The sequence below is a fragment of the Medicago sativa genome, chromosome 5 (assembly GCF_051527215.1).
Source record: "Medicago sativa cultivar Bolivia chromosome 5, Bolivia_mono, whole genome shotgun sequence".
In the NCBI taxonomy this organism is placed as follows: domain Eukaryota; kingdom Viridiplantae; phylum Streptophyta; class Magnoliopsida; order Fabales; family Fabaceae; genus Medicago; species Medicago sativa.
The window spans coordinates 47,246,727-47,271,533 of NC_140753.1; the positions used below are offsets into that span (position 1 = coordinate 47,246,727).

Consider the following 24,807-nt stretch of genomic DNA (forward strand, 5'->3'; position numbering starts at 1 on the left):
TTGTTTACTTCATTCACAATTGATTATGTGTGGGGAGTAAAAATTAATTATTTCTGCAAGGACCGAAATTCAAATAACTCATATTTGCAAGAACTAATAACATATTTCTGCATGTTAAGTTGAATATTATTCGGAAAAAAGTTAATTTTGTAAAGAACTAATTCGTTTGAATTTAAAACAAAAACATGTGATCAGAAAGAAAAATCAAAGAAGGGAGTAGCTTGGAAAGTTCCCTGAATTATTAAGCATGGCATTTACTCATGCATAGTCTTCCATTGACTTTTATGTAGTCAAACATCTAGTTTGTTTGTTATTTGACTAATTTATTTAGAGTATTTGGTTCTCAACATTTTTTACATAGTATAGGTGAGCCTTTTGAAAAAGAAAAATAAATATTAATTATTGTTTTTTAAATAGATATACGAAATAACAATAACCATTAGAAACTCAAACACAAAAGTGGACGAGTTAGGGTTTAAACCCCGATCACGTCATTCGACCTAGCAATTTTGGTATCTTTGCCACTTGAGTTGGAACTTGTTGACAATTATCAATACTATTTAATAGGCTACAAATTGAATGTTCAAGTATAGTTGTAGAAAAACAATTATTAATACTCGATCTCAAAGTCAGAGACTCAAATTTGTGCCACTCTCTTTGCCTCTAGACATTTACCTTTTTGGAATGGGGAGAAATTCTTCATTTACCTTAAAGAAACTATAAAAAAGAAGGATCAATGAAACTTTTTTACTCGAAGATCAAATGATGGGACAACTGAATCTGTTTACGGCTCTGTGAACAGGACATCAGAGTTTGTTGTTCGGGATAGCCTGCAAGTGACACCATTGGATAATACTTCTAGCATTGCACTTTTGCAAAAGTTGAACATACATTTGGATGATTTGGAGGAGCATGTGGTGAGAATTGCAGAGAGAGAGAGAGGTAATCAATAATCTTGTACTGCTAATTTTGATACTTGAAAATAGAATGATTACTATCAATGAGTTTACTTTGCAATCTTGCTACCTCTGTCTGATACTGAAGGTCACAGTATAAAATGATATAAAAACTCATCAAGGTTTCTAATCCAATGTAGGATAATTTAGCCATGATTTCCTTTGTCAGTCGTAGAACATAGTTTTTTTCTTTCAAGAATCATCGCAAAGACAGCATGAAAGAACAAAAAGAAACCAAATTGAAAATGAGAACATGCCGGTAACATGTACAAAAATAGCAACAGAAATGTCCAATTTCTGCCCCTACTACTCCCAGAAGTTAAGCCAACAAATTGGTAGAAAACTCAGGTAACCTATTACATTTTGATGATAATATAATTTCAGCATGCTTTGACAGACATTATAATTGAGTAATAATTATACAACAGATAATTACATGACACACTACTCAAAATAATTACATGTCACATGGACCCTAATTCTTAAATATGATATTCATGCACCCCAATTCTATGGAAACTGGACTACTCGAACCGAAGCAGTGCCTAAAAATATATGCTACAACACAAGTTACACAACCAAGAAAACTCTGATATCAAAAGGTACAACATGACCAACAATTGCGACAATAATAACCCTTAGACCAACTCTAACAAGTTGATTATTGAGCATTGGAAGCATTTAAAATCAAATGAACAACAGATCTGTCATTAAGAGTTAAATAATCAAATAAACACATGCTGCACTTTGAATGGGTGTAATTTGCAATTTGAGAATTCCACTGGAAACAAGTTAGGGAGTCTTTATTTGGTCTCCTTGTCCACCTCCTGTTTTAGAAATAATTTTTTAGGAAGAATATTTGTCACCAAAATATGGTTAGAACACAGTTGAGCAGAGCTCCATCCAATTTAAATAAAGCATGCATCATATGTGCATTCAATTCAACAGAAACTAGCACTTCAAGCATCGAATATTTTTTACTTATCTCCATCCAATAGATAGTACGTAAAATTCTTGAAAGGATGGACAGTCGTAACAATAGTGTTTTAAAAAAAAAACAATAATAATTCAGATTCATGCATACACAGGGCAGTAAAATGAGGTAGTACGTAAAAATATTTACCATCATTGTGTTCCATAGTTGGAGATGACAAGTTTAACTTCTTTTCGGAATATGTGGAGACGCTGAGCCAGAGGACTGGGAGAATGGCCTCTGGACAAATTTGTGGTCTAAGAGTTGAGCCGCAGTGGGACGATAATCTGGATTAACTTTAAGACACTGCAGGATGAAATCACGTGCATCTCTTGAAAGAGAATCAGGCACTGGAGGTAGTTCACCTTTTCCAATTCTGAACATTGCGCTGATCTGTTGTCAGAAGATATTCAGCAAAGCTTGGAAGTCAAAACTAGCAGTAATGCAATGTTTCATATAAATTTTATATAGAGATAGGGATCAATCATAACTGCATAACACTTCAAAAAGTCACATTCGTTTAAATTTAATCTTGTGTTAATAGCCTGGTAAAAATAAAAGAAAGAGTTGGATTATGAGCTTGAAATGGTAATATGATACATACACATTCTATAGGAAAGTATGGAACTTGCCCAGTTAACATCTCCAACACAGTGCATCCTAGACTCCATATATCAGCCGGAAGTCCATAACCTTTAACTTCTCCTCTTACAACCTGCATTAACCACAGTAAAGCTTCAGCATCACTGCTTAACCTAATAAGAATCATAAAATGAAAAATCTTTTTTGTAGGTTTGTGTATAGGTGTGTATCCGGCAAGTTCAAGGTTTCTAATCCAACAAATATGTACAACACCGTTATCACTAATCATATGTTTCATGCTGGCGCTGTGGGAAAACATAGATTTGGCAGTGTATTAGTTGAAGGATTGATTCCCTCCGAAGCCTTTTAACCAAGTGATTGGGCTTAGGTGGTTAATGAGCTCTACTCTATGGACAAATGGTTCGGGAGAACCCAAGTGTGATTCCTGGCTAGGGTTTTACCTACCTCTCGGCCGACCTCCAGATCCCCCTTCCCCTAGGAACAAGTGGGGTTAACTCCCAAAACACAAATCTTCATCAATTTACTAAAATTAATAAAAGATATATGATGAATAAATGGGACACGTGAAAAAGAGAGGCGTAACTATTAGGCCTAGCCAAAAGATGAAACAATCAAAGCCAAACCACTTATTGTCATCAAAGGAGTAAATACAATATTTAGTCGTTGTAATTGTAGGGTTGTATCAACCTATTCCTCCCTATTATCAGTATCCCAAAATGATCCCTGGAATATCAAAATATCAATCAAGACGGTCCCTCTGTCTGGATCTCCTATCACACATGTTTGAAATTTCAAACATCATTTTGGAATGTCAATAAAGTGGGAGACTAGGTTGATATAATCCAACAATTTCAGAGACCAAATTGAGAATTTACCCTATTTTTTTTGAGAATTTACCCTATTATAAGGTAATGCATCTGCATATACATATAGATTAAATTGTATTCATTTACATCTTGATGTCCATGCTACACTTCAGAGATTTATTGTTTCGGCTTTACAACTAACCCTATTAAATGATGCTAAAACAACACATAATTGCTTAATCAATTATGTATGGAAAGATTTATTTACATATGAACTGAGGTTCTAGGTCAGAATCCCAATAACTTCAGAAACAATCAAACCAAGCATAAATCAGTAGAACGTTAAATCTAGCTGTATCTGTATGACAATTTAATTTCATTCAGCAGGCAAAAGAAGAGCATAAACTAAATCTACATGTAACAATTATTGATGCAACCACTTAACTTTTAAATAAACAATGTAGTAAATATGATGAACCATTATTCAATAATTCTCTTTCAAGATAAGATTGAAAGCAAACCTCAGGTGCCATCCAGAATGCTGTTCCCTGGTATGATTTAACATCATTCAGTATAGTTACCTGAAAAACAACAGTAACAGTAAAATTAGTAAATGGAAATTATATTTTATGCAACTAAAGGTAGTGCAGATTCCATGACTGAAGTTGAAGTTTGACAGAAACTGAAGCAGAGTAGAAAGGTCACCTTTGCCAATCCAAAATCTGCAACTTTGACAGATCCATTAGCATCAACTACTATATTTGCACATTTAATATCCCTTCAATTAGGAGGGAAAATAGTGGTGTGTGTACGTGTATTTACATCACTAACTATTATCATGGTCCAGGGATTAACCAAACACAAGCTGAGCAAAACCTTCTATTTAGTAGTTAGGAAATAGGAATTCAAATCCGTCTTATGTTAGGTAACAAGAGGATTTATTACAGGAAAAGAGGAAAGTTGTAAACCTATAATTAGTTTAGTTGTTATCTTTCTGTTTGAGGTAGTTATTGTGTTTGTTAGTCCCATGTTCTATAAATAGGACTAGCTTCTGTTTAGAATGTTGGGAAATTACTTTGTGAAAGTTGTGAACTAGAGAATGCTCTAGTTGAGAGGAGAATGATATCTCATTTCTGTACCAAATTCTTTTGAAATAAATCAAGTCACGGGCAAATAATAATTCACTTCCCCTAATCTTTCAAGGTTAGGATTTGTGGGATCCTAACAATTCATCCGACATGCTTTCTTTGCCATGGAAAACAGGGTAGTTGAATTGAAGCTCTCCGCGAACGAGCATACCGTGAAGGTGAATAATCATTTAGTATCAAGCCATAAATTAACGCTGAACTGCATGCCGTGCTTAACTTAGCTGTTTTAAAATCACAGACTCAACCTAAAACGAGCAAGCCCGAGTGACGATTTATGTTCTTCATAAAGGGCAACTATCGATCTATAGCAAATCGTCATAACCAGTTGGTAGTCTTTATTCAAAAGTGGTATATATGGTCTGAAGTTTGAATAGTCGATTGATTTTAGATTTTCACCAAACTTTGAATAGGTCCATGGAGTTTTAATCAAATAGTACAATTTTATTGGTTAATTTATCTCGGAGACAAGAAAATATGATAGTTCATACCCTTGCAAGGGCTGCTACATCTTCAACCAGTCACCATGATTTTGAATTCTTACCTGCTTGTGGAAAGTTAAGGATGGAAAAAAGAAAAAAGAAAAAAACAGAAATGGAGCTGAGATACATTTCAACAAATTAGTCAGAAATAAAGAGTCGTAATTCATAGAATATACATTTACTTTGAGAAGAATAAAGAAGAAAGCTTAGAAGAAGTTCTTCTGATACTTCTCGGTGTTCCATTCCACAACTCAATAAATAAGACTTTAAAGCCATATTAAAAAAGTTGTACATTACAAAATTAAAATGGTCTTCAAATTAGAAACTGTCAAACCACAATTAACACTAACCACATCAGGCCTACAACATTTATAAATCACGGCATTCTTCATGAAGTGCAGACAAGCTCGCCAATCAGGGACTAAACTTCGAAAAAGACAGTTGCATGCATGAAATCCAAATGAATTTGAAATGCCTGAAATGAAAACAATCAATACAGAAAGTTAAACACAAGGTGAAAGCAGAATTAAACGAACCCATGGAATAACCTAAAAGGTGTTCAAAGTACTTGTGAATTTTAAAACTTAAAAAAAAATGAGAATTAGAACTTCTATTTGAAACATATTATATACCTCCAACCACCTATCTTCTTTTGTTTGTTTCCAGCAATGCTCCGACTCGATTCTTCAATGTCATTGTTTTAAAGTCTCAAACTATTACCACAATTGTCATCCTTTTCTGTTGTATAAAGAGGGCATATTCCACACTCTTTCACCATGACATCTGAGTTAACATGGAAAAAACCACGTTTGATGAACTCAAAAGTAAATTGTTGGACATCAAAGAGGCTGTGTTTTTTTGTGCAGGAATCAAAGAGGCTGTTGTCAATGCTTCCAAAGTGCAATGGATATTTCCATATGAATGTGTGATCTTGGATGAATAACCTATTTCGACCCTTCCAATAGAAATAGTAACTATTGTCATCGATAAGAATAGGAAGACGGTGTCTGCAACCATCAGATTCAAATGTTAATCTGTATGTAAAGCTTCTATTACTTACTTTTAGATCATCCAAATCTACACCACCCAAAACGACAGACAGAGCAAAACCAACAAGCTTATTATTACGTGGCGAATCTAGAGAATCTTTTTTCATTGTTACTAAGTGTCCCTTACAACGATAAGGAAACCAACCAGGAATTGCACTCCCAGGAAAACAAAAGAACACAGACTTATATGCATCCTGGGTGATCCTAAGCTGTGCTTCATCCCCAAAATTACTGCAAGCAGTTTCATCCAGTTCTTGACTATTGGTGAAATGAAATTTGAAGGTATCCTTGTCAGAAACTGATGGAAGTTCCAACCTTGAATTTGGTATCATTCTCCCAATGGCTGGACAATCATACGCCAACAACTGGTTTAGAGATGGCGGAAGTTGTGGGATACATTCAAGCCTTTTGCAATCACTCAAATCAAGTGATTTTAAACTTGAGAGATGAGATATGCTCTCTGGAAGGCTCACAATATTGCTTTCTTGAAGGGAAAGTTCCCTAAGTGATGACAAACTACCAATGTTATTTGGGATTTCTGTTAAACTGCAACAGCCAGAACAATCAAGCCCAGATAAATAATTTAGATTGACAATACTGTTTGGAAGTGACACCAGCTCAGTGCAGAACTTCAGACACAAGGTTTGAAGTCCAACCAAATTTTCCAAAGATGACGGCAGTTCCTTAATTGCTGTTTTTGTTAAGTTAATGTGAACGAAATTTCCTGCAGGCTCTAAGATCTCTGGAAAGGTCTTCAACATTAAGCAACCATGCAAATCAAGTTTTGTCAGCTTCAATTTGAAAATACTGCTTGGAAAAGTATCAAGCGATTCACAGTAGGTAATGCTTAACTTGTTGAGTTTGCTGAGACTTCCAATGGAAGATGGAATAATCTCAAGGCTTGAGCAATTGTGCAAGCTCAACTCTTCTAGCCCGACCAAATGGTGTAAGGATGACGGCAGTTCCATTATTGCTGTTTCGTCTAAGATGAGCACCGATAAATTTTCTGACATTTCCTCAATTTCTGGGAACGCCTCCAAATTCGAGCAACCACCGAGGTAAAGTCTTTTGAGAAATTTCAATTTGAAAAGGTCAATTGGAAGGCTTTTGAGTGATTCACAATGAGAGAGATCCAACCAACAAAGCTCGTTGAGACTTGGAAATAATGAGGGTGAACCTTCTCTCAACTCTTCAAAGCTTAGTAATTGTATATTATCCTTTGGTTCTTTGTTTGACTCAGCATAATCCAGGGGATCAAAAGGATCCAAGAAACGGCTTGGTTCGTCTACTAATTTGATCTCGGAATGGGATGTTGCACACTGATATTCAAAAACATCAAATATAGGGTTTGGTTCTTCTAGGAATTTCTCAAAACGTTGGGCTTTTTGGTCATTTTGGAATCTTCGGGCTCTTCTAGTAATTCCTTGAACCCCCATATCTTTATTTGCATCACTGACTGAAAACTTGTCAAGACTGCTACAATCATGGAGTACTATTAATCCAGAAGTTGTCCGCAAAATATTACTAGGAATGTGTACACTCTTAACGGTAATACAACCATTTAACCATAAACACTTGAGCTTGGACAGGAAACTAGAAGAGTAGACTTTACTCAACTTTGTGCAGTGACTAAGAACTACTTCTTCAATATTTGGGCATTGACCGAGGTCTGGTATTTTATCCAGGTTTGCAGAACCACGAAGGTCAATTGTTTTCAAATTCGGTAAATCCTGTAAACAATAAATAAATGACCAAAGTAACATAAATAAAAGTTTGTAAACTTGAACCAGTTTATTTGATAAATAATTGAACACTTACTACTCAACTATTCAATACTTAATCATTTTATTTAATCTAATGAAGAAAGTGAGTGGTACATGGGTGAGGGATTTAATTGAGTCATCACCCTAAAATCCAGCATGAAACATTATAAGTTTTTTGAACTTTTTATTATGTTTTTAAACATATCTACAAAAAAATCATTTCACACACATAACAAATTAAAAGAGAAAATGATTTGATGATGCGCTAAATTATGTCTTTTCAATTTTCATCATTTGTGTATGTGTGCCCGCCCAACTTTTGTATATGTAAAACTTGCTCTTGAATCCTACTCTAATAAGATGATAGAACCAACTGGAATATTAACTGATAATAGGGAAGAATAATTTGCTTTCATTACAAACAATGGCAACACATCAAGGTCTGCCTACCTCCCCAATGCCAAAAGCCCTGTTCCTCTCAAATGACAATGATGCCGTCTCTAATCCCTTCTCCCTATTTATAGGCAGAGTGTCTTATTTGACCTAACTATCTCTTAACACACCCACTAACTAACCCATTATCTAATTAACTAACTAGTAACAACTTCTTAACTAGCAATAACAAACATATCATAAGATCAAGAGACTTTCTATTAGTTCAACACAGAAATAGAACATAAAGCAAATACCTGTTCTCCCTCCCATAGTTGTTCAAGATGGCTATGAGGCATATCAAGTTTAACTAGATTTTTGGGGCAAAATTTCAGTGGCAGTGATTTTTGAGGGAAGCTATCCCAACGAAGAAACTTTAAATCATCCGGAAGATTTTTAAGAAATTTTGGAAGAATCACATTTGAGTCTTTCGAAAAGCCATACGGTTTTATAGAACTGTATCATTCTAAGATTATCCATCTTTTTGAATGTTTTAGGATGAAATTGAACCTTTTCTATCTCGCACATGTTCAGGAATATACATTGGATTGCATCCGTCCCCTAAAAGTATATGCAATGGAATTAGAGACAAATAAAAACTGAAAAAAAGAAGTTACAGGACTTATGCTGCAAGAAAATAAGTATATGATATTTGTACAAAAGAATATACCTTATTCCCTTTTAAAACTTTATAAATGTCATGATGCTTCCATAATCGACTTTGTTTTCCAGGATCATTGACACATTGTTGACGAACAATTTCATGTCCCATTTCCTGTATTAGATCGTGCATCATAATTCTACCTTCCGAAGCAGATATAAGGCACCTATCTTTGAGAACATCCATTCCAATACGAGCAGAGAAACCACAACTATCCAGTGTTTGTGTTACAACATTTTCCAAATGTCCTTTATAGAAACAAGCTATGTCAAGAAATATGTCCATCTCTTCTTCATCCAACCCATCATAACTTAATTTCAACACTTTGAAAATGTCATTCTTGCCTGACTTTTTCAGCTTTTCTAATTGACTTTCCCATACTTCCTTTGTTCTATCATAAAGAGAAGACCCTAAAACTTTGAGAGCTAATGGAACCCCTTCAGCATAATTTAATATCTTCTCCGTGAAGCCTGCATAATCTTCTATGGGATAGTTTTGTTTAAAGGCCTTTGAACAAAAAAGACGCAGAGATTCTTGAAAATTCATCCCCTTGACTTCATGTATTCCATCAGCATCGACATGTATTCCATCAACATCGACATTTTTCAATACCTGCTTGTCTCTAGTAGTCACAATGATTCTACTACCCTCCCCAAACCTACACCACCTTCCAATTAAATCATTGAGTTGATCAGAATTGGTCACATCATCAAGAACGAGGAGAACCTTTGTCCTTTTGAGCCTTTGATAACTTAATCTAGAGGGTGTGTGGTTTTCTCCTAGAAGCTCTGATATATATTTGCTTTGTATATGGTTTAGTCCAAATCTCTCTATTTCTTGTTGAACATTTAGGACGATGCTGCCGGAACTGAATTGATTTGCCAGTTTGTGATATATTGCTGTAGCAATTGTTGTTTTTCCTATTCCTCCCATACCCCAAATTCCTACCATTCGAACGGACTCTGACTCAAGGTGCAACATGGATTGGATTTGTTCAATATGCTTGTCAATTCCAATCATTCCTTGATAATCGCTTACGAAAGAGTGATTCAAATTCAATTTTCTTGAAATATCTCTCACAATGTCTTCAACAAGCGTGTGTTCTGGTCTGGCACATGATAAAAAAACCAAAGCTTTAGTCTTCAAACTATAAAAACTAGCCTAAAGAAGTTAATAAGAAAAACATAAGTCGCATCTTGGTTCAATTTTATTGAGTTTCACTTTGTAAAATGAAGATCTTATCCAAGTATTACTAAACTACAACCTCATATTTGAATGTGTTATAGATGGATTGGTTTGGATCAATCCATTAAAAACTATAGATGGATTTGATGCATGCACCTTATTTCAAAATCCAATGGATCACTTCTTTAAAATAAAAAAAGTCCAATAGATAACTTCAAAAAATATTAATCTTTTTTAATTAAATAATTATATTTTTGATTATCATCTTATTTTTTTAACTAAACTATTTTTTTAAATTAAATCATCATCACTCTCCCACTTTTTTTAAATTCATAAAATAAAATACCAAAATGAATAATTTTTTATGCAAAATAATTTATTACGATCTTTTTAAAAACGGCTTATTTATGCAAAAGAGCTTATTAAGATCTATTAAAAAAAAGAAAAAAAACTTATTCAAAACATCTTATCTATGCAAAACAGCTTATTACAATATATTTTTAAAAAACAGCTTATTCAAGCAGCTTAATTATGCAAAAGAGCTTATTATGATCTCTTTTAAAAAAACAGCTTATTCAAAACAACTTATTAGGATCTCTTTTTTAAAAAACAACTTATTCGAAACAACTTATTTATGCAAAATAGCTCATTACGATCTCATTATTAAAAACAACTTATTCTATACAACTTATTTATGCAAAATAGCTTATTCAAAAGAGCTTATTTATGCAAAACAGCTTATTACGATCTCATTTTCAAAAACAGCTTATTCGAAACAACTTATTTGTACAAAACAGCTTATTAGGATCTCTTTTTTAAAAAACAACTTATTTGAAACAGCTTATTTATGCAAAACAGCTTATTAAAATCTCATTTTTAAAAACAACTTATTTGTGCAAAAACAACTTATTACGATCTCATTTTTAAAAACAGCTTATTCCAAACAGCTTATTTATGCAAAACAGCTTATTTGAAACATCTTATTTATGCAAAACAACTTGTTAGGATCTCTTTTTTAAAAACAGCTTATTCAAAAGAGCTTATTTATGCAAAACAGCTTATTACAATCTCATTTTTAGAAAGAGCTTATTCAAAACAGCTTATTTATGCAAAACAGCTTATTACGATCTCATTTTCAAAACAACTTATTCAAAAGAGCTTAGTTATGCAAAACAGCTTATTCAAAACAACTTATTTATGCAAAACAGTTTATTCATGCAAAACAACTTATTTTAAATAAGCTGTTTTTTAAAAGATATCCTAATAAGTTGTTTTGCATAAATAAGTTGTTTTGCATAAATAAATTTGAACTAAATATATATATTTTGACTTTTGTTTATATTTAAGACGAAAGGGTGTAAAGACTAATAGATTTGCCTGTCCAAAAAATAAATTGAACTAAATAGTGACCTGGTTACTTGTGAGTCCCAGCCAGAGAGTCCAGCTACTTGGGTTAGAGCTTTCTTCCATACGTTCACTTGATCATCTTTAAATCGATGTTGTTGATGCTTAACAAAAGCTTCTGCATAATTCTGTCTCTGATGTCTAACATCTGATGGATCCACCTTATAGAAGACCGGTATAACATGCCTTCCATATCTTTCTCTGCATTCGAGTATCTTTGTGAGTTCATCCAAACACCAAGTGGAAGAAGCGTAGTTCTCAGACAAAACAACAACATAAATCATTGATTCTTCGATTTCTCTGTATAGTGTCGGTGAAATCTCGTCGCCTCTGCAGAGTCTGTAATCTATGAATGTTTGAATCTTCTTCCTTTGCAGCTCAGCGTCAAGATGACTGATGAAATTGTTACGCGCGTGTCCTCTCCACGGAAGCTCAAGAACACATCATACTTAGGAGGAGGAGTTTGAGAAGAAGAAGAAGTCATGGTTCTGAAAATGTATTGATCCTCCCCTTCCAAGAGAAGAGTTGTTGTATCTATCAAGAGAAAGAAAAAATAAAAAATAAAAAATCAAGAGAGATATCAAAAGATATATAGATAAAAATGAATTGTGCAAGGATAATGAGAGAATAAGGGGAAGGAAGGAGAAACACACGTTATAAATGAGAAGTAGCTTCCTTCAAAAACAAAAAAAATGAGAAGTAGCTTTACACGTTGGGAAACAAACAGATGGCCACTATATTCGAATCAGTAAAAGTAAAGCATATACCAAAAAAGAAAAAAGAAAAAAATAAAGTAAAGCTACTATGATAGAGCCGACACTCAACAGAGATAGCCACTCACATGGGATTTAAAAAAGGAGATGATGCTCTTGAGGCATTAAAGTGGTTGTCGAACGTTTACTTATGATTTACAGTACAGTTTTATTCCGTTCAATGGCTCATACGATGAAATGGTTTATCAGGTCTACAATAAGGTATGGTAACGACAACTAGGTTAGAGCACTAGTTTTTTTTTCGTTTTTTTTTCCTTCTGATTAATAAAAATCTTAAATTTTACTTCTAATGCAGACATTGGATGCTGCAGTTGGTGACACAGCCATAGTGGAATACAGATATCATTTAGTGGACTTTTCACAGCCAGAGAGAGCAGCTATTTGGGTTAGAGCTTTCTTCCATGCATTCACTTGATCATCCTTAAATCTACGTTGGTGCTTAACAAAAGCTTCTGCATAACTATCTCTTTGATGTCTAACATCTGATGGATCCACCTTATAGAAGACTGGTATCACATGCCTTCCACTATATTTCTCTTTGCATTGGAGGATATGTGTAAGTTCATCCAAACACCAAGTGGAAGAAGCGTAGTTCTCAGACAAAACAACAACATAAATCATTGATTCATCAATTGCTTTGTATAATGCAGGAGAAATCTCATCGCCTCTACCAAGTTTGTAATCAATGAATGTTTCAATCTTTTCCCTTTGCAGCTCAGCATAAAGATGACTGATGAAGCTATCACGTGTGTCCTCTCCACTAAAGCTGAGGAACACATCATGCTTTGGATTTTGAGAAGGAGAATGAGAAATGGCAACATTACTAGAAGAACTCGCTCCCAACATTATTGAAACCAATTTTCTTTCTTGCTTATTCACGTTAATTTCTCTCTTTTGGTGTTTACCTTTCGCGTGGATATCACTACGGTGTGTGTATATACACAAGCACTTGGTCGGTGCCGGAAGAGTAGTGTTATTTGAACATCAATCTATGTGACAATCAAATGGACAACCACATTTTCATAAAGAAAAGTGTGTATTGTCACATAAACCAAAGTAATAGAGAGATAAAGTAAAATTATAATGTGAGTATGAGAGAGAAAATTGTCACAAAAGTTGTTAAAAAATGGTTGTACAAATATCATTTCTCGTGCCGGAAATCCCATGTTTATATTCTTTTCTCTCTCTGTTTCCATCTCTTATGTCATAGAGAAAACATCAGAACAGAGTTAGAGAGGTATTCATGATTTGATTTCTAAAATAAAATAACATCTAAACCTTATACGGTGCTGTGGTGAAAAGAAAATAAAAAACAAAAGTGGAATGCTAATCACCGGCATCTAATCAATAATTCAAATGACTTGTTCAAAATGTTTTAGAAATATTTTTTGTGGCAATAACATCGAAACCTTTTTTTGTGACTGGTGTAACTTCTTTTATTTTATTTTTTTGCAATAGTCAAAATCGCTTGTGTTGATCTTAAATTCAAACTGGATATTTTTGGGTCAAATAGTTTAGTTGCGAGAATTCCACACATTAAATGTGAAAAATTACGGGTTCAAATATATGTTCGAACTTCGAACACATCAAATGTTTCTCCAACTACCATCTTAGTTTGTATTCATAGGACAAAATTAAAGCAAAGAGAATTATTTAATGAATGTAGCATATGTTAGGAAAAGATAAGTGTATTGAATATATTTATTTTTTGAAATGAGTTGAATATACTCCCTACCCCTACGATCACATTTATAAACAACTTTTGCTTTTTTAGATTCATTAAATAATTGATGTATCCGAAATATAATATAATCCATAATCACTTTTTTTTTGGTACAAAAAGAGGGCAGAGCCCTAATCCATAATCACTTATTTAATGAATTTGAGAAAGCAAAGGGAGTATTTTTTTACAAAGACTAAGTATTGAATATTGAAATTAGGTAAGCACAAGGAAAAAACATAGTTAATTGCATTAACAAGATCAATTGTTCCAACGTTGACCGACCAAAAGTTTTCTCGTTTTACAACATTATGCACAAGACTAATTCAATGATATTCATTTATACTACTAATAACAATCATTCAAAAGTCAAAACCTTGTCATTAAAATGGGAAAATTGGGCTTTACATAATGTAAATGATTTTACCTATTCAAATGATGCAGGCTTTACATGATTTTTTTACCTATTCAAATGATTTTTTTACCTATTTAAATTTACGTGGACGGGGTATCGTAATTTAAGTTTATATAAGTCACACATTAATTTAATTTACGTATATATATTCCAAAATGAGGTAGCGTATTTTAAGATCACGTAGAGCAATTCAATTTATATATGTACGGCTAAACTTAGTGCACATTAACTTCAGTTCACCTAAACCGTGTAAACCGAATTGACGTTATTTTATTAGTTTGACTTAAGTAAATTTACGTATATATTTACTTACTCATGTAAACCGAGTTTACAAAAACTATTTAATTGGAGGGTATATTAGTAATTTGGGGTGCAACTTGGATTATTTGGGGTGTGGGTAGTATCGTGTTTATTTACGCTCACGTGTCTATTAAAACAACCGGCGACTAAGTTTGTCGTTCATAATGAGAGAGAAAAATGCTTCAATTCATAACATTTGTGAAAATGAAGATCCAATTGAGTTTTGGTTTTTTTCAAGGAAAGAAACTTATATCATTTTATTACTATAAAATGTGTTAAATATAATTTGATATCTAAATGCGAAAACTAGTCGAGGATGTGGCCACCTTTGATTTATAATGGGTTAATAGTGTTTTTGGCACTTGTAATATGATGCACTTTTGGTTTTTGACCCCTTGTAAAAAAAAATTTACATTCCACCCTTGAAAAATGAAGATTCTGCTAGAATTTGAAAAATGAAGATTCGAAAACTAGTCGAGGATGTGGCCACCTAGAATTTTTTCAAGGTGGAATCTAAAAAAAAAAATTTTACAGAGGCTAAAACCAAAAGTGCATCATATTAAAGGGGTCAAAAACACTATTAACCCATTTATAATTGTAAAACAATGTTAAGTCAACTCTAATGTTGAGTTTGTAATGGAGCTTGGTTGTTCTCTCTAATTTAACTGGGAATTAGAGGTGTTAATGGAAAAGGAGGTTTCTATTTATTTGATGATAACTTAAGGAAGGATAGTGTAAGTGTCATTTGAATAGACCTCAATGGAGGTCAGGTAATTTTCCATTAATTTAATATAGTATGAAAATGGTAATGAATGAGCAGCACTTAATCAGAAATTCCTTCATATACAGCTCCAAATGAACCACAGCCCAAAAGCTCACCCTTTTGCCAACTTCCGGGGGTAATAACTAGGATATTAGCCCCCCTTTGGTTTGCCACTTCACCAACTTCATCTATTTTCTCTTCCTCTTCTTCCCTCTCATTTCTGCCACCGGGATTGAGTTCGGACGAAGACTAAGCCTTCATCGCCTCCCAATCCGCCGCTGGAACGGAGAAACCCTCTGGTCCAGACAACCCTAAACTCCGACATATAATATCAAATTCGTCTTCTTCTACCTTAAATCCCACTTCACCAACTTCCCCTTTTTCTTCTACTTCATCTATCTTCTCTTTTTCTCTCTCATTTCTTTTCCCTTCCGGAGCAAAAATCCCACGTTGAGCATGTGTCGTCCACCAAGGACAGATCCACCATAAGGCATGGTGTGACTATAACCACACCAGATTTTTTCCAATATTTTTTTAATATCTATATCAAAATGATTAAAAGATTGAACAAGATCAAAGTGATTGTCTATGGGACAACGATTGTATATGTTTTCTTTGAGAAGAAGAAGAAGAAAACTGAGAAGTAAAAGAAGAGCGGTGTTGACCTTGATGTGTGTAGTTGGCTTTGCCATGTTTATTATAGTATGCGGCTGATAAAATGATAATCAAGAAGTGGAACTATATTAAATTATAGGTTTTTCTTTGTCAATTGATTTTGGGCCATTCACTTGCTACCTTTGAATCTGCTGTTTAAAATGTTTAGTTGACGTCACAACATCTCAATTTTCTATTTTTATGTCAGTCAACAGTCAACACTCAACACTACTCGTATTTGTGAAGTGTTGACCGGGCTCATTAACGATCATTTCTGCTAAAATTGTCCTATACGTAGATATGTGGTTTTTTTCAAGTAAAGATGGGATATGGTTAGTACTTAGTATAGTTGTTTGTTACTGGTTAGTGTAGATTAAATAAAAAATAATAATTAGATGTTTATCGGAGTTAATATACATTGTCAGACCCTATATATTAAGGTTTCATACTTTCATCTCTTTGTTGCCCTATTGATCTTTGAATGTATCGAAATTGTATAAACAAATATCTTTTCTGTTAATCATTTTTGTCATCAAATTTGTTTTTAGATAGGCAAAGTCTTTGGAAGTGTTTTTTTTTTGGTTCAATTCTGTCCTTACAATTACTAACTAATCTATCATGTAACAGAGCTTATGATGACGCGATATAGACACTCGTGTTGATGACGATTACATACCGCAGAGAAGGTATCCCGGTGCGGCGGTAACTGTTCTCCAATTGGAGGGGAAGGGACCTGCAAAACTTATAGCTGCTCAGACACTCAAATCAGTATATGATCGAGGTGGAGAAAGCATGAAAAGTAGGTAAATGGTGATTGTGATTCGTACATGGCGGCAAAGCCACGTTTATAAAGACGAGCAGGTTCGTATGCGCCGTGTAGCGCGGAAGACGGTTGGAAATGAATTGGTCGGTGCTCCGGTGCAGTAAGTAAAGCGCACAGGTGACCTTCTTTAAGCACCTTTAAGGAGGTGTAACTTGCTCTTAGGCCTAGTTGATGGGTTGTGATATTGGACCTAAACATAGTACACTAGTCCATTTATTTAGCAATGAAGTTAGTGGGAGATAACTCCTTAGATGTACCATCGGTTCCCCACTATCAGTGATTCGCTCATATATTGATATTGATTTCACACACACAAAAAAAAAATGTAGTGAAAGATATAGACAGAATTGAAGGCGAAAGAAAGGTGAACAAAGGATCGACATTAAAGACTAGCCATTAGACTTCAAGTAAGAATATTTTTCACTCTTACATTTTTCTCTGATTATTAACTTATTGTTAGAATTCAATTTTCTTTAATGAAAATCTAAAAGTGGTAATAGAGTTGTTTTCCCATCAGTTATAGCATCGAACTCCAATAACTTACCTGCATGTTATTGAAACTTGATTAACAGTCGATTTGTAGTTGAATATTATTGGGAAAAAACTTAAGTCTTGTAAAATTGAAATTAGCATCTTTTGATTTTGTTCAAGTTCTTGTGCAGATGATGCATTAATAATATTGGCTGATTAAAACAACCTAGATTCTTTCGTAAGAAAGAAAAAGTCAAAGAAGTCAAAGAAGGGAGGAGCTTGGAAAGTTCCCTGTCAAGACTAACTGAATCCAAAATAGTTTTTTAAGCAACAGTGAAAGTGATTGCTCTGATCTGAATTTTTAAGCATGGCATTACTCATGCATAATCTTCCATTGACTTTTCTCTAGTCAAACATCTAGTTTGTTTGCTTTGCGACTAATTTAATCAAAGTATCGGAGAGACTTTTGAAAAAGAAAAATAATTATTAATTTTGTATTTCTTATAGACAGAAGAAATGACATTAACCATTAGAAACTCACACACACAAGTGGAGCACGACGTACGGCCTAGCAATTTCGGCATTTTTGTTTGGGGTTTAAACCTCAGCCACGGTATTTGGCTTAGCAATTTCGACGTCTTTGCCACTTGAGTTGGAACTTGTTGACATTTATTAATACTATTTAATAGGCTACATATTGAATATTCAAGTATTGTTGGAGAAAAACAACTATTAATACTCATGCTCAAAGTATGTGACTCAAATTTGTGACACTCTCTTTGCCTCTGAACATTTACCTTTCTCTAATGGGGAAAAAATCTTCATTGCAACTAAATATTCTTTGCTTCAATATTGTCATGTTATTGTTGGCATGTTCAATAGTGAAAAGAAGCCACTGCTTAGTGCCACAAAGATCTGTTATGAGCATAGGTGTTGTGCTTGATTTGGGTTCGTTAATGGGAAAGCATCAAAAGATAGCAATGGAAATTGCAGTCAAAGAGTTCAACAACCAATTGAGTTCGTGCAAGCTGGATTTGCAGATAAAAGATTCATGTGGAAATTCTGCACAAGTTATTTCAACTGGTAATTTCCCTTCCAACTCTTAAAAGTCGCATACAAAATGTTTTTATCTAATTAATGCACGCCACGTTTTATAACTTACATGTTTAGGGTGCCTTTGATTCACAAAAGTACTTGAAAGAATCTATATTAGAGAGAGATAGAGGGGTCTTAGTTTTTGGTACTTTTCATGTTCTAGACATCTTTGACAAATAGTAGACAAACAGAGAGTTAAAATGAACAATCAAGTTGATGCATACTTATCGCCGCCCACTAAAGTTGTATCCAGCAGTTTTGGGTCGTATTAGTGACATATCTTGTACATATCCGAGTGTGTCATAAAATATCCTGCAGTATTGTGTTGTATCAGTGAAATATTTTGTATCCGAGCGCGTCAAACGTTATCCTGCAGGATTGCGTCTTATTAGTGACATATCTTGTACTAAAGTTCAATCCTGCAGTATTTCCATATTTTGGTGCCAAACATATTAGAAAATGCAAATAGTTTCCACTTTTCTTTATTATGAATCATGATTATGTGTAGACAGATGATATTTACATTCACCTTTCTCATTATGGGTTTATTGTGAAGACTCAAGTAAAAATAAAACAATCTAACGAAAATCATTACTCTTTTATAAATATAGTTATGGATCTCTCACGGAGACACCAGGTGTTGGCCATCATAGGAACGATTACACACAACGAAGCAACACTTGCTAGTGAATTCGACGACAACATAAAGAACACTCCTATCTTGTCTCTAACTTCATTTGCTGGCAGACAAGAATTATTATCTCCTAGATTGCCACATTTCATCGAACTTGGAGATAATATTAACCATCACATCCAATGCATTGCAGCAATTGTAGGAGAATTCAGATGGAAAAAGGTGGCAGTAATTTATGAACATAATAATGACGACTATTCGTCTGATCCAGAAATAATACTTAGCCTCTCTAATTCTCTTAAACATGCTGGTTCTGAAATTGAAAGCCATTTAGCTTTTCCTTCCTTATCCACACTTTCAGACGCAGAATCTACAATTGAAGATGAGCTTAATAAGTTGAAAAGGAAGAGTAATAGGGTCTTTTTGATTGTTCATTCTTCTTTAGAGTTGGCTAATATTATTTGTGAGAAAGCAAAACGAATAGGTTTGATGGAAAAAGGTTCTGTGTGGATTATCCCGGACGAGGTTGCTGGCCTACTTGATTCCGTTAACTCTTCTGTTATCTTCAACATGCAAGGTGTTGTTGGATTTAGAAAACACTTCATAGAAATGAATAAGGAGTTCAGAAGGCTTAAATTCCTATTTCGAAGAATGTTTGCACTAGAATACCCTGAAGAAGATAACGTTAAGCCAAGTAACTTTGCACTTCAAGCATATTATGCAACTAAAGCTATTGCTGAAGCTGCAAATAAATTATCACAAGGAAAGTTCAGACTTGAACAATTCTCAGAAAAGATTTTGTTTAGTAAATTTGAAAGACTGAGCGCAAAGACTTTCTCCAAGAATGGACAATTTATCCAATCACCAACCTTCGACATAATTAATGTGATTGGGAAAAGTTATAGAGAATTGGCACTTTGGTCTTCAACACTTGGTTTTTCAAAGAACATAGTTAGACATGAAGTAATGGAGACGACAAACACAATAAATGATTCTAATGGAGTTTTCAGCACTGTTTATTGGCCTGGAGATTTACAATCGGTTCCCAAGGGATGGATTCACGGTAACGAGGAAAGGTCATTGAAAATAGGAGTGCCTGCTAATGGTGTCTTTACTCAGTTTGTGAATGTAACACATGACAGTAGGAATGGAACTTTGATAACTGGTTTCTCTATCGGAGTCTTTAAAGTGGTTGTCAAACATTTACCTTATGATTTACAGTACAGTTTTATTCCGTTCAATGGCTCATACGATGAAATGGTTTATCAAGTCTACAATAAGGTATGGTAACGATCAACTAGGTTAGAGCACTAGTTTTTGTCTTTTTTCTTCTGATTAATAAAAATCTTAAGTTTTGTCTCTGATGCAGACATTGGATGCTGCAGTTGGTGACACAGCCATAGTGGAATACAGATATCATTTAGTGGACTTTTCACAACCGTATGTTGAATCTGGCCTCCATATGGTGGTTACTGAGCAACCGGCAAAATCAAAAGAAACATGGATGTTTTTGGATGCCTTTACAAAAGAGATGTGGCTGATGATAGCAGCTATGCATATTTTTGTAGGTGTTGTTATTTGGTTGATTGAACGGGAAGCTAACCCAGATCTTAGGGGTTTCGGATCGATGCTTTGGTTTTTAGTCACGGTACTATTTTATGCACATAGTAAGTCCTCTAAATTGAAGACCTCCGAACATGTTTATTTCTACTGACATGAAGTCCTCTGAACATGTTTATTTGAGTAGATTTCGTAGCTACTAACTATCAGCAAAAATCGAAGACCAAAACTTTAGTAGTGATTACAAGTGTAAGACATCTCTCACCTTACAAACCAGTTTGTAGGGTTGACTTACGTGCAATACAAATGTTACGATGGTATTAGAGTTAATGAATGTATTGATACCTTCATCTTACAAGATAACTTTATAGGATAGAGTTAGGTTTAACTCATATCTTTTCAGTCATATTCTTTTCTAATTTTGAAAAGCATATTTCTAATTCTTGATACATTTTTAATATGCAGGAGAACCGATAAGAAAACCATTAGCTCAGGTTGTACCGACACCTTGGTTATTTGCTATTTTCATTGTGACAAATAGTTTCACAGCAAGTTTGACATCCATAACTATTTCGCAAGTAAAACCATCGGTGTTAGATATCCAGACCCTTAAAAAACAAATTCACCAGTCGGGTGTAATGGAAATTCATTTATTGTGAAGTATTTGACTGACGTACTAAAGTTTAAGCCTGAGAATATTAGGAAAATAAATTCCATGAGCGACTACGCTGCTGCCGTTGAGAAGAAGGAAATTGAAGCCGCCTTCTTTGCTGCGCCTCATGCTAAAGTCTTTCTAGCAAAGTACTCATGTGAGGGATTCATCAAAGTCGGGAACGTTTTCAGGCTTGGCGGCTTTGGTTTTGTGAGTTTCTCTCCTCTCATTGTCACTGATTTTTAACATGTTTAGTATTTTAGACCTAATAGATGTTTTCATACACACAAGGTTTTTAAAAATAGTTTTACGACTACGGTTGTGAAACGTTTTGTGGATCAAGAGTATGGCTTCAATTGAAAACCTTACATATGCATGCTTTTTATTTAATTTTTCAAAAACTGATCCAACTTTTGTGGTTTGAAACCATAGGTATTTCCAAAAGGTTCAAGTCTAGTTGCTGACATATCAGAGGCATTGCTGAATGTGATAGAGAGCGGAGAAACAGAACAACTAGAAAAAGATATGTTGAATGAGATAGAGAGTGAAAGCAAAGCCAATTGTTCTTCTTTAGAGAGCAACAAGCGAAAAAATAATTCATCGATAGGCCTTCCGCCTTTCCTTGGTCTGTTTTTGATCTGTTCTACTTTTGCTATTCTTGCTTTGTCATTGTTGAAATATGATGCACATTTCTAGATATTTCTAGAATACATTAGAGAAAACTAGAACAAGCTTAAAGTTATTATATATTTCTAGATTGTTCCATTAATGTCTAGGTTAAGTTGTAGCCTAGAAACATCCATAATATTCTAATGTAGAAAAGGCAAATAAAGGCCTAGATTATTCTAGTTCTAGAAACATCTATAAGCACCTATAAATAGACTTATATGGGTGCAATTGTATTCAAGCCTTTAAGCCTTTGAGATGCAATGTCAATAATATTGAAGGCTTCACCATATCACTAATGTGTCTCCTTCTACAATATGCTCATCACTAATGTGTGTCCCTACCACTAGCTCCCTCACGCTCTATATTTTCCAACAAAGTGGTATCGGAGCTGCGTTCGGTCATTAACGGGGCGTAGCAAAATATGACCTCGTGTCACCAACTATATGTTCTTCTATAACACGAATTCTTCAAAAGTAGAAATTCTCAGTCTATGACTCAAACACAAAAGGAGTACATGTAGCCACAAGGCTCTACTGTTTGAGTTCAAACAAAAACTAAGAAGGCTATAGAGGAGTTCGGGTAGCCTAACAGCCCGATCCTCTAAAGTTCAAGTCCGACTAATGTCGAAGACCTATGGCGAATAAGACACTCAAGTTCGAATAGAGCACAAGTCCAGGCAATAAATATAAATGGAGACTGTGACCTCTCGATGCTTAACCCGAGTACAAGCATAGGTAACTACTAGAGCAATAATGAGTCCTGTCAAGAATCTACTACATGAGTGACAAGGAGACTCACAAGCAATTATGAACAAGAAATTCTCCCTGTCGAAATCTTCAACAATGTCGACAAGGAGATTCACATGCAACTAAGGAGGAAGAATGGTCCATGCGAAGTCTTCATCAAGACCAATAACAAATATCATGGCAAGAGGTGGCACAAATTTTCTATCATGTCAAATTGATCAACTATGAAGAGTATCAATGCGGAGGAGATGATAACACAAAACTATGTTTGAGCAACTACGTACTACATTGGAAGTTTTCGAAATATGCATCAAGGAGGAGTGTTGAAATATGATGCACATTTCTAGATATTTCTAGAATACATTAGAGAAAACTAGAACAAGCTTAAAGTTATTATATATTTCTAGATTGTTCCATTAATGTCTAGGTTAAGTTGTAGCCTAGAAACATCCATAATATTCTAATGTAGAAAAGGCAAATAAAGGCCTAGATTATTCTAGTTCTAGAAACATCTATAAGCACCTATAAATAGACTTATATGGGTGCAATTGTATTCAAGCCTTTAAGCCTTTGAGATGCAATGTCAATAATATTGAAGGCTTCACCATATCACTAATGTGTCTCCTCCTACAATATGCTCATCACTAATGTGTGTCCCTACCACTAGCTCCCTCACGCTCTATATTTTCCAACAGTCATATCACATGATTTGTTTGTTAGTGAAGAATGTAGAAACTTTGAGAAGACACGCTGTTTTAGCATTAACACAGTTATGGAGAAGTACAAGCAAATTTTTTTCTTGGTGTTGTTTGAAACTCCAACCAAGAATCTTAAGAAGAGTAAGTAATAACACAGAAACAAGAAATGCATCAGAGGAGAATGTCACTAATAGCCACCAAATCCTAGTAGTGTCTGGTTGAGCTTGTTGATAATGTACTGGCTGCTCATGCTTCATGAACGATTCGTGTCACATACTACTATTGTAAAAATGTTTGTACAATATATTATGCCAATACATTCTAAGATATTATGACAGGTGTGTGATTCATGTTAAGTAATGAGCTTGTTGATATAGTTATGGCTGCTCATGCTTCATTAACAAGTCATGTTTCATAATGTTGTAAAATTAACCTATTACTACCAAATATTCAAAGAATTTGGATCTTCGCTTTTCTTAGATGATACTATGACAAATGTGATGTTATAAGATTCAAAGATAAATAAGTATCATTAAACAATTTGGATAATCATTGAGTTAGAGAGACTGTGGTGTACATTGTGTGTGGTAAACTGATTCTTGTATGCTTCTCAAGGACTTCGATCATTCGATGCAACAGAAAGCTTGCTTTCGAAACATCTAGAATTGTAAGCTCTGAACAGATTGTATGAATGAACGCTCAAGCTCATTATTCTCGGGTTGCCTGCAAGTAGCATCCAAACACTTAGAATGACAAATTCTAGATAAAATTTAATTCTCAAATTCTAGATTGTATGAATTTATATAAAAAAAATGGCAATTTTGGTATTATTGTAAATTTTTAAGTAAATTTGGTGTAACGAGAAATACATGGGGTGTAACTAAAATATTTCGTTGATATTTGTAGTGAATGGAACTATATTGAATGCCTCGCGAATTAATTGCAACCGTTAGATATTCCTTCCACAAAATGCATCGGTGGGATTGATATAAATAGAGCTTTTGTTACAATACAAGTAGCGTCGTGATGTCATCATGATAAATTATTTACGATATGGAGCATTTTCTTTTTTATATTTAGGATTTTTTGAGAAATACAGTTGGGACAGTTAAATATATATTATTAGAGTAGAAAATCATATAAATATACTCAATTATCACCAAAAAAACATTTTTTTATTTTTTGGCTAACCCATTGTTGTGAGAAGCGAAGGTTTCGCTACGCTTCTTGGGAAACAATTAATTTAATGGAAATAAAATCTCTGATTTACTCTTCCTTCAAAATTTCTCAAAAGTTTAAAGATCATTTGTGAAAATGGCATTGGTAGGAGAGAGAAAAAGACGAAGAAGCATGGCCAAAATATAGAGAATGGTGT

At 34.2% G+C, this 24,807-nt stretch overlaps 2 protein-coding genes and 2 pseudogenes across 4 annotated transcripts; 1 reads left to right on the forward strand and 3 right to left on the reverse strand.

Moving 5' to 3' along the window:
* Nucleotides 1-1,288: 1,288 nt before the first annotated feature.
* On the reverse strand, nt 1,289-5,030 carry LOC146922499 (mitogen-activated protein kinase kinase kinase 1-like). Of its 2 annotated transcripts, none has more exons than XM_085715396.1 (5): nt 4,975-5,030; nt 3,860-3,919; nt 2,534-2,644; nt 2,080-2,322; nt 1,289-1,783 (listed from the first exon to the last, which is right to left on the reverse strand). In XM_085715396.1, the coding sequence occupies exons 2-4, from the start codon at nt 3,869-3,871 to the stop codon at nt 2,113-2,115; spliced, it is 333 nt and encodes a 110-aa protein (XP_085571522.1). In that variant the 5' UTR covers nt 3,872-3,919; nt 4,975-5,030; the 3' UTR covers nt 1,289-1,783; nt 2,080-2,112. The 2 variants fall into 2 exon arrangements, with proteins under 2 accessions (XP_085571522.1, XP_085571521.1); XM_085715395.1 differs by lacking the exon at nt 4,975-5,030 and adding an exon at nt 4,044-4,137.
* A 47-nt stretch (nt 5,031-5,077) lies between these two features.
* Nucleotides 5,078-12,111, reverse strand: LOC146922500 (disease resistance protein Roq1-like). The gene is made up of 4 exons (XM_085715391.1): nt 11,466-12,111; nt 8,880-9,978; nt 5,598-7,744; nt 5,078-5,440 (listed from the first exon to the last, which is right to left on the reverse strand). The coding sequence occupies exons 1-3, from the start codon at nt 11,741-11,743 to the stop codon at nt 5,666-5,668; spliced, it is 3,456 nt and encodes a 1,151-aa protein (XP_085571517.1). The 5' UTR covers nt 11,744-12,111; the 3' UTR covers nt 5,078-5,440; nt 5,598-5,665.
* A 463-nt stretch (nt 12,112-12,574) lies between these two features.
* On the reverse strand, nt 12,575-13,078 carry LOC146922501 (toll/interleukin-1 receptor-like protein pseudogene; annotated as a pseudogene).
* Nucleotides 13,079-18,151: 5,073 nt separating this feature from the next.
* Nucleotides 18,152-23,769, forward strand: LOC146922502 (glutamate receptor 2.7-like; annotated as a pseudogene). Its single transcript, XR_015012488.1, has 7 exons — nt 18,152-18,461; nt 19,085-20,388; nt 20,477-20,774; nt 21,133-21,529; nt 21,752-21,984; nt 22,965; nt 23,430-23,769. The product of XR_015012488.1 is annotated as a glutamate receptor 2.7-like (transcript).
* Nucleotides 23,770-24,807: the final 1,038 nt, after the last annotated feature.

What these genes read in the sequence shown, in the direction of transcription:
- LOC146922499 (XM_085715396.1), bottom strand. An exon ending in CATACTTTCCTATAGAATGT is followed by an intron (nt 2,323 to 2,533) that starts GTATGTATCATA and finishes TTCTGACAACAG; the next exon opens with ATCAGCGCAATGTTCAGAAT.
- LOC146922500 (XM_085715391.1), bottom strand. Translation starts at nt 11,743, where the DNA reads ATGATTTATGTTGTTGTTTTGTCTGAGAACTACGCTTCTTCCACTTGG. An exon ending in TGGGACTCACAAGTAACCAG is followed by an intron (nt 9,979 to 11,465) that starts GTCACTATTTAG and finishes ATCATGTGCCAG; the next exon opens with ACCAGAACACACGCTTGTTG. An exon ending in AAGTTTTAAAAGGGAATAAG is followed by an intron (nt 7,745 to 8,879) that starts GTATATTCTTTT and finishes TATTGTTTACAG; the next exon opens with GATTTACCGAATTTGAAAAC.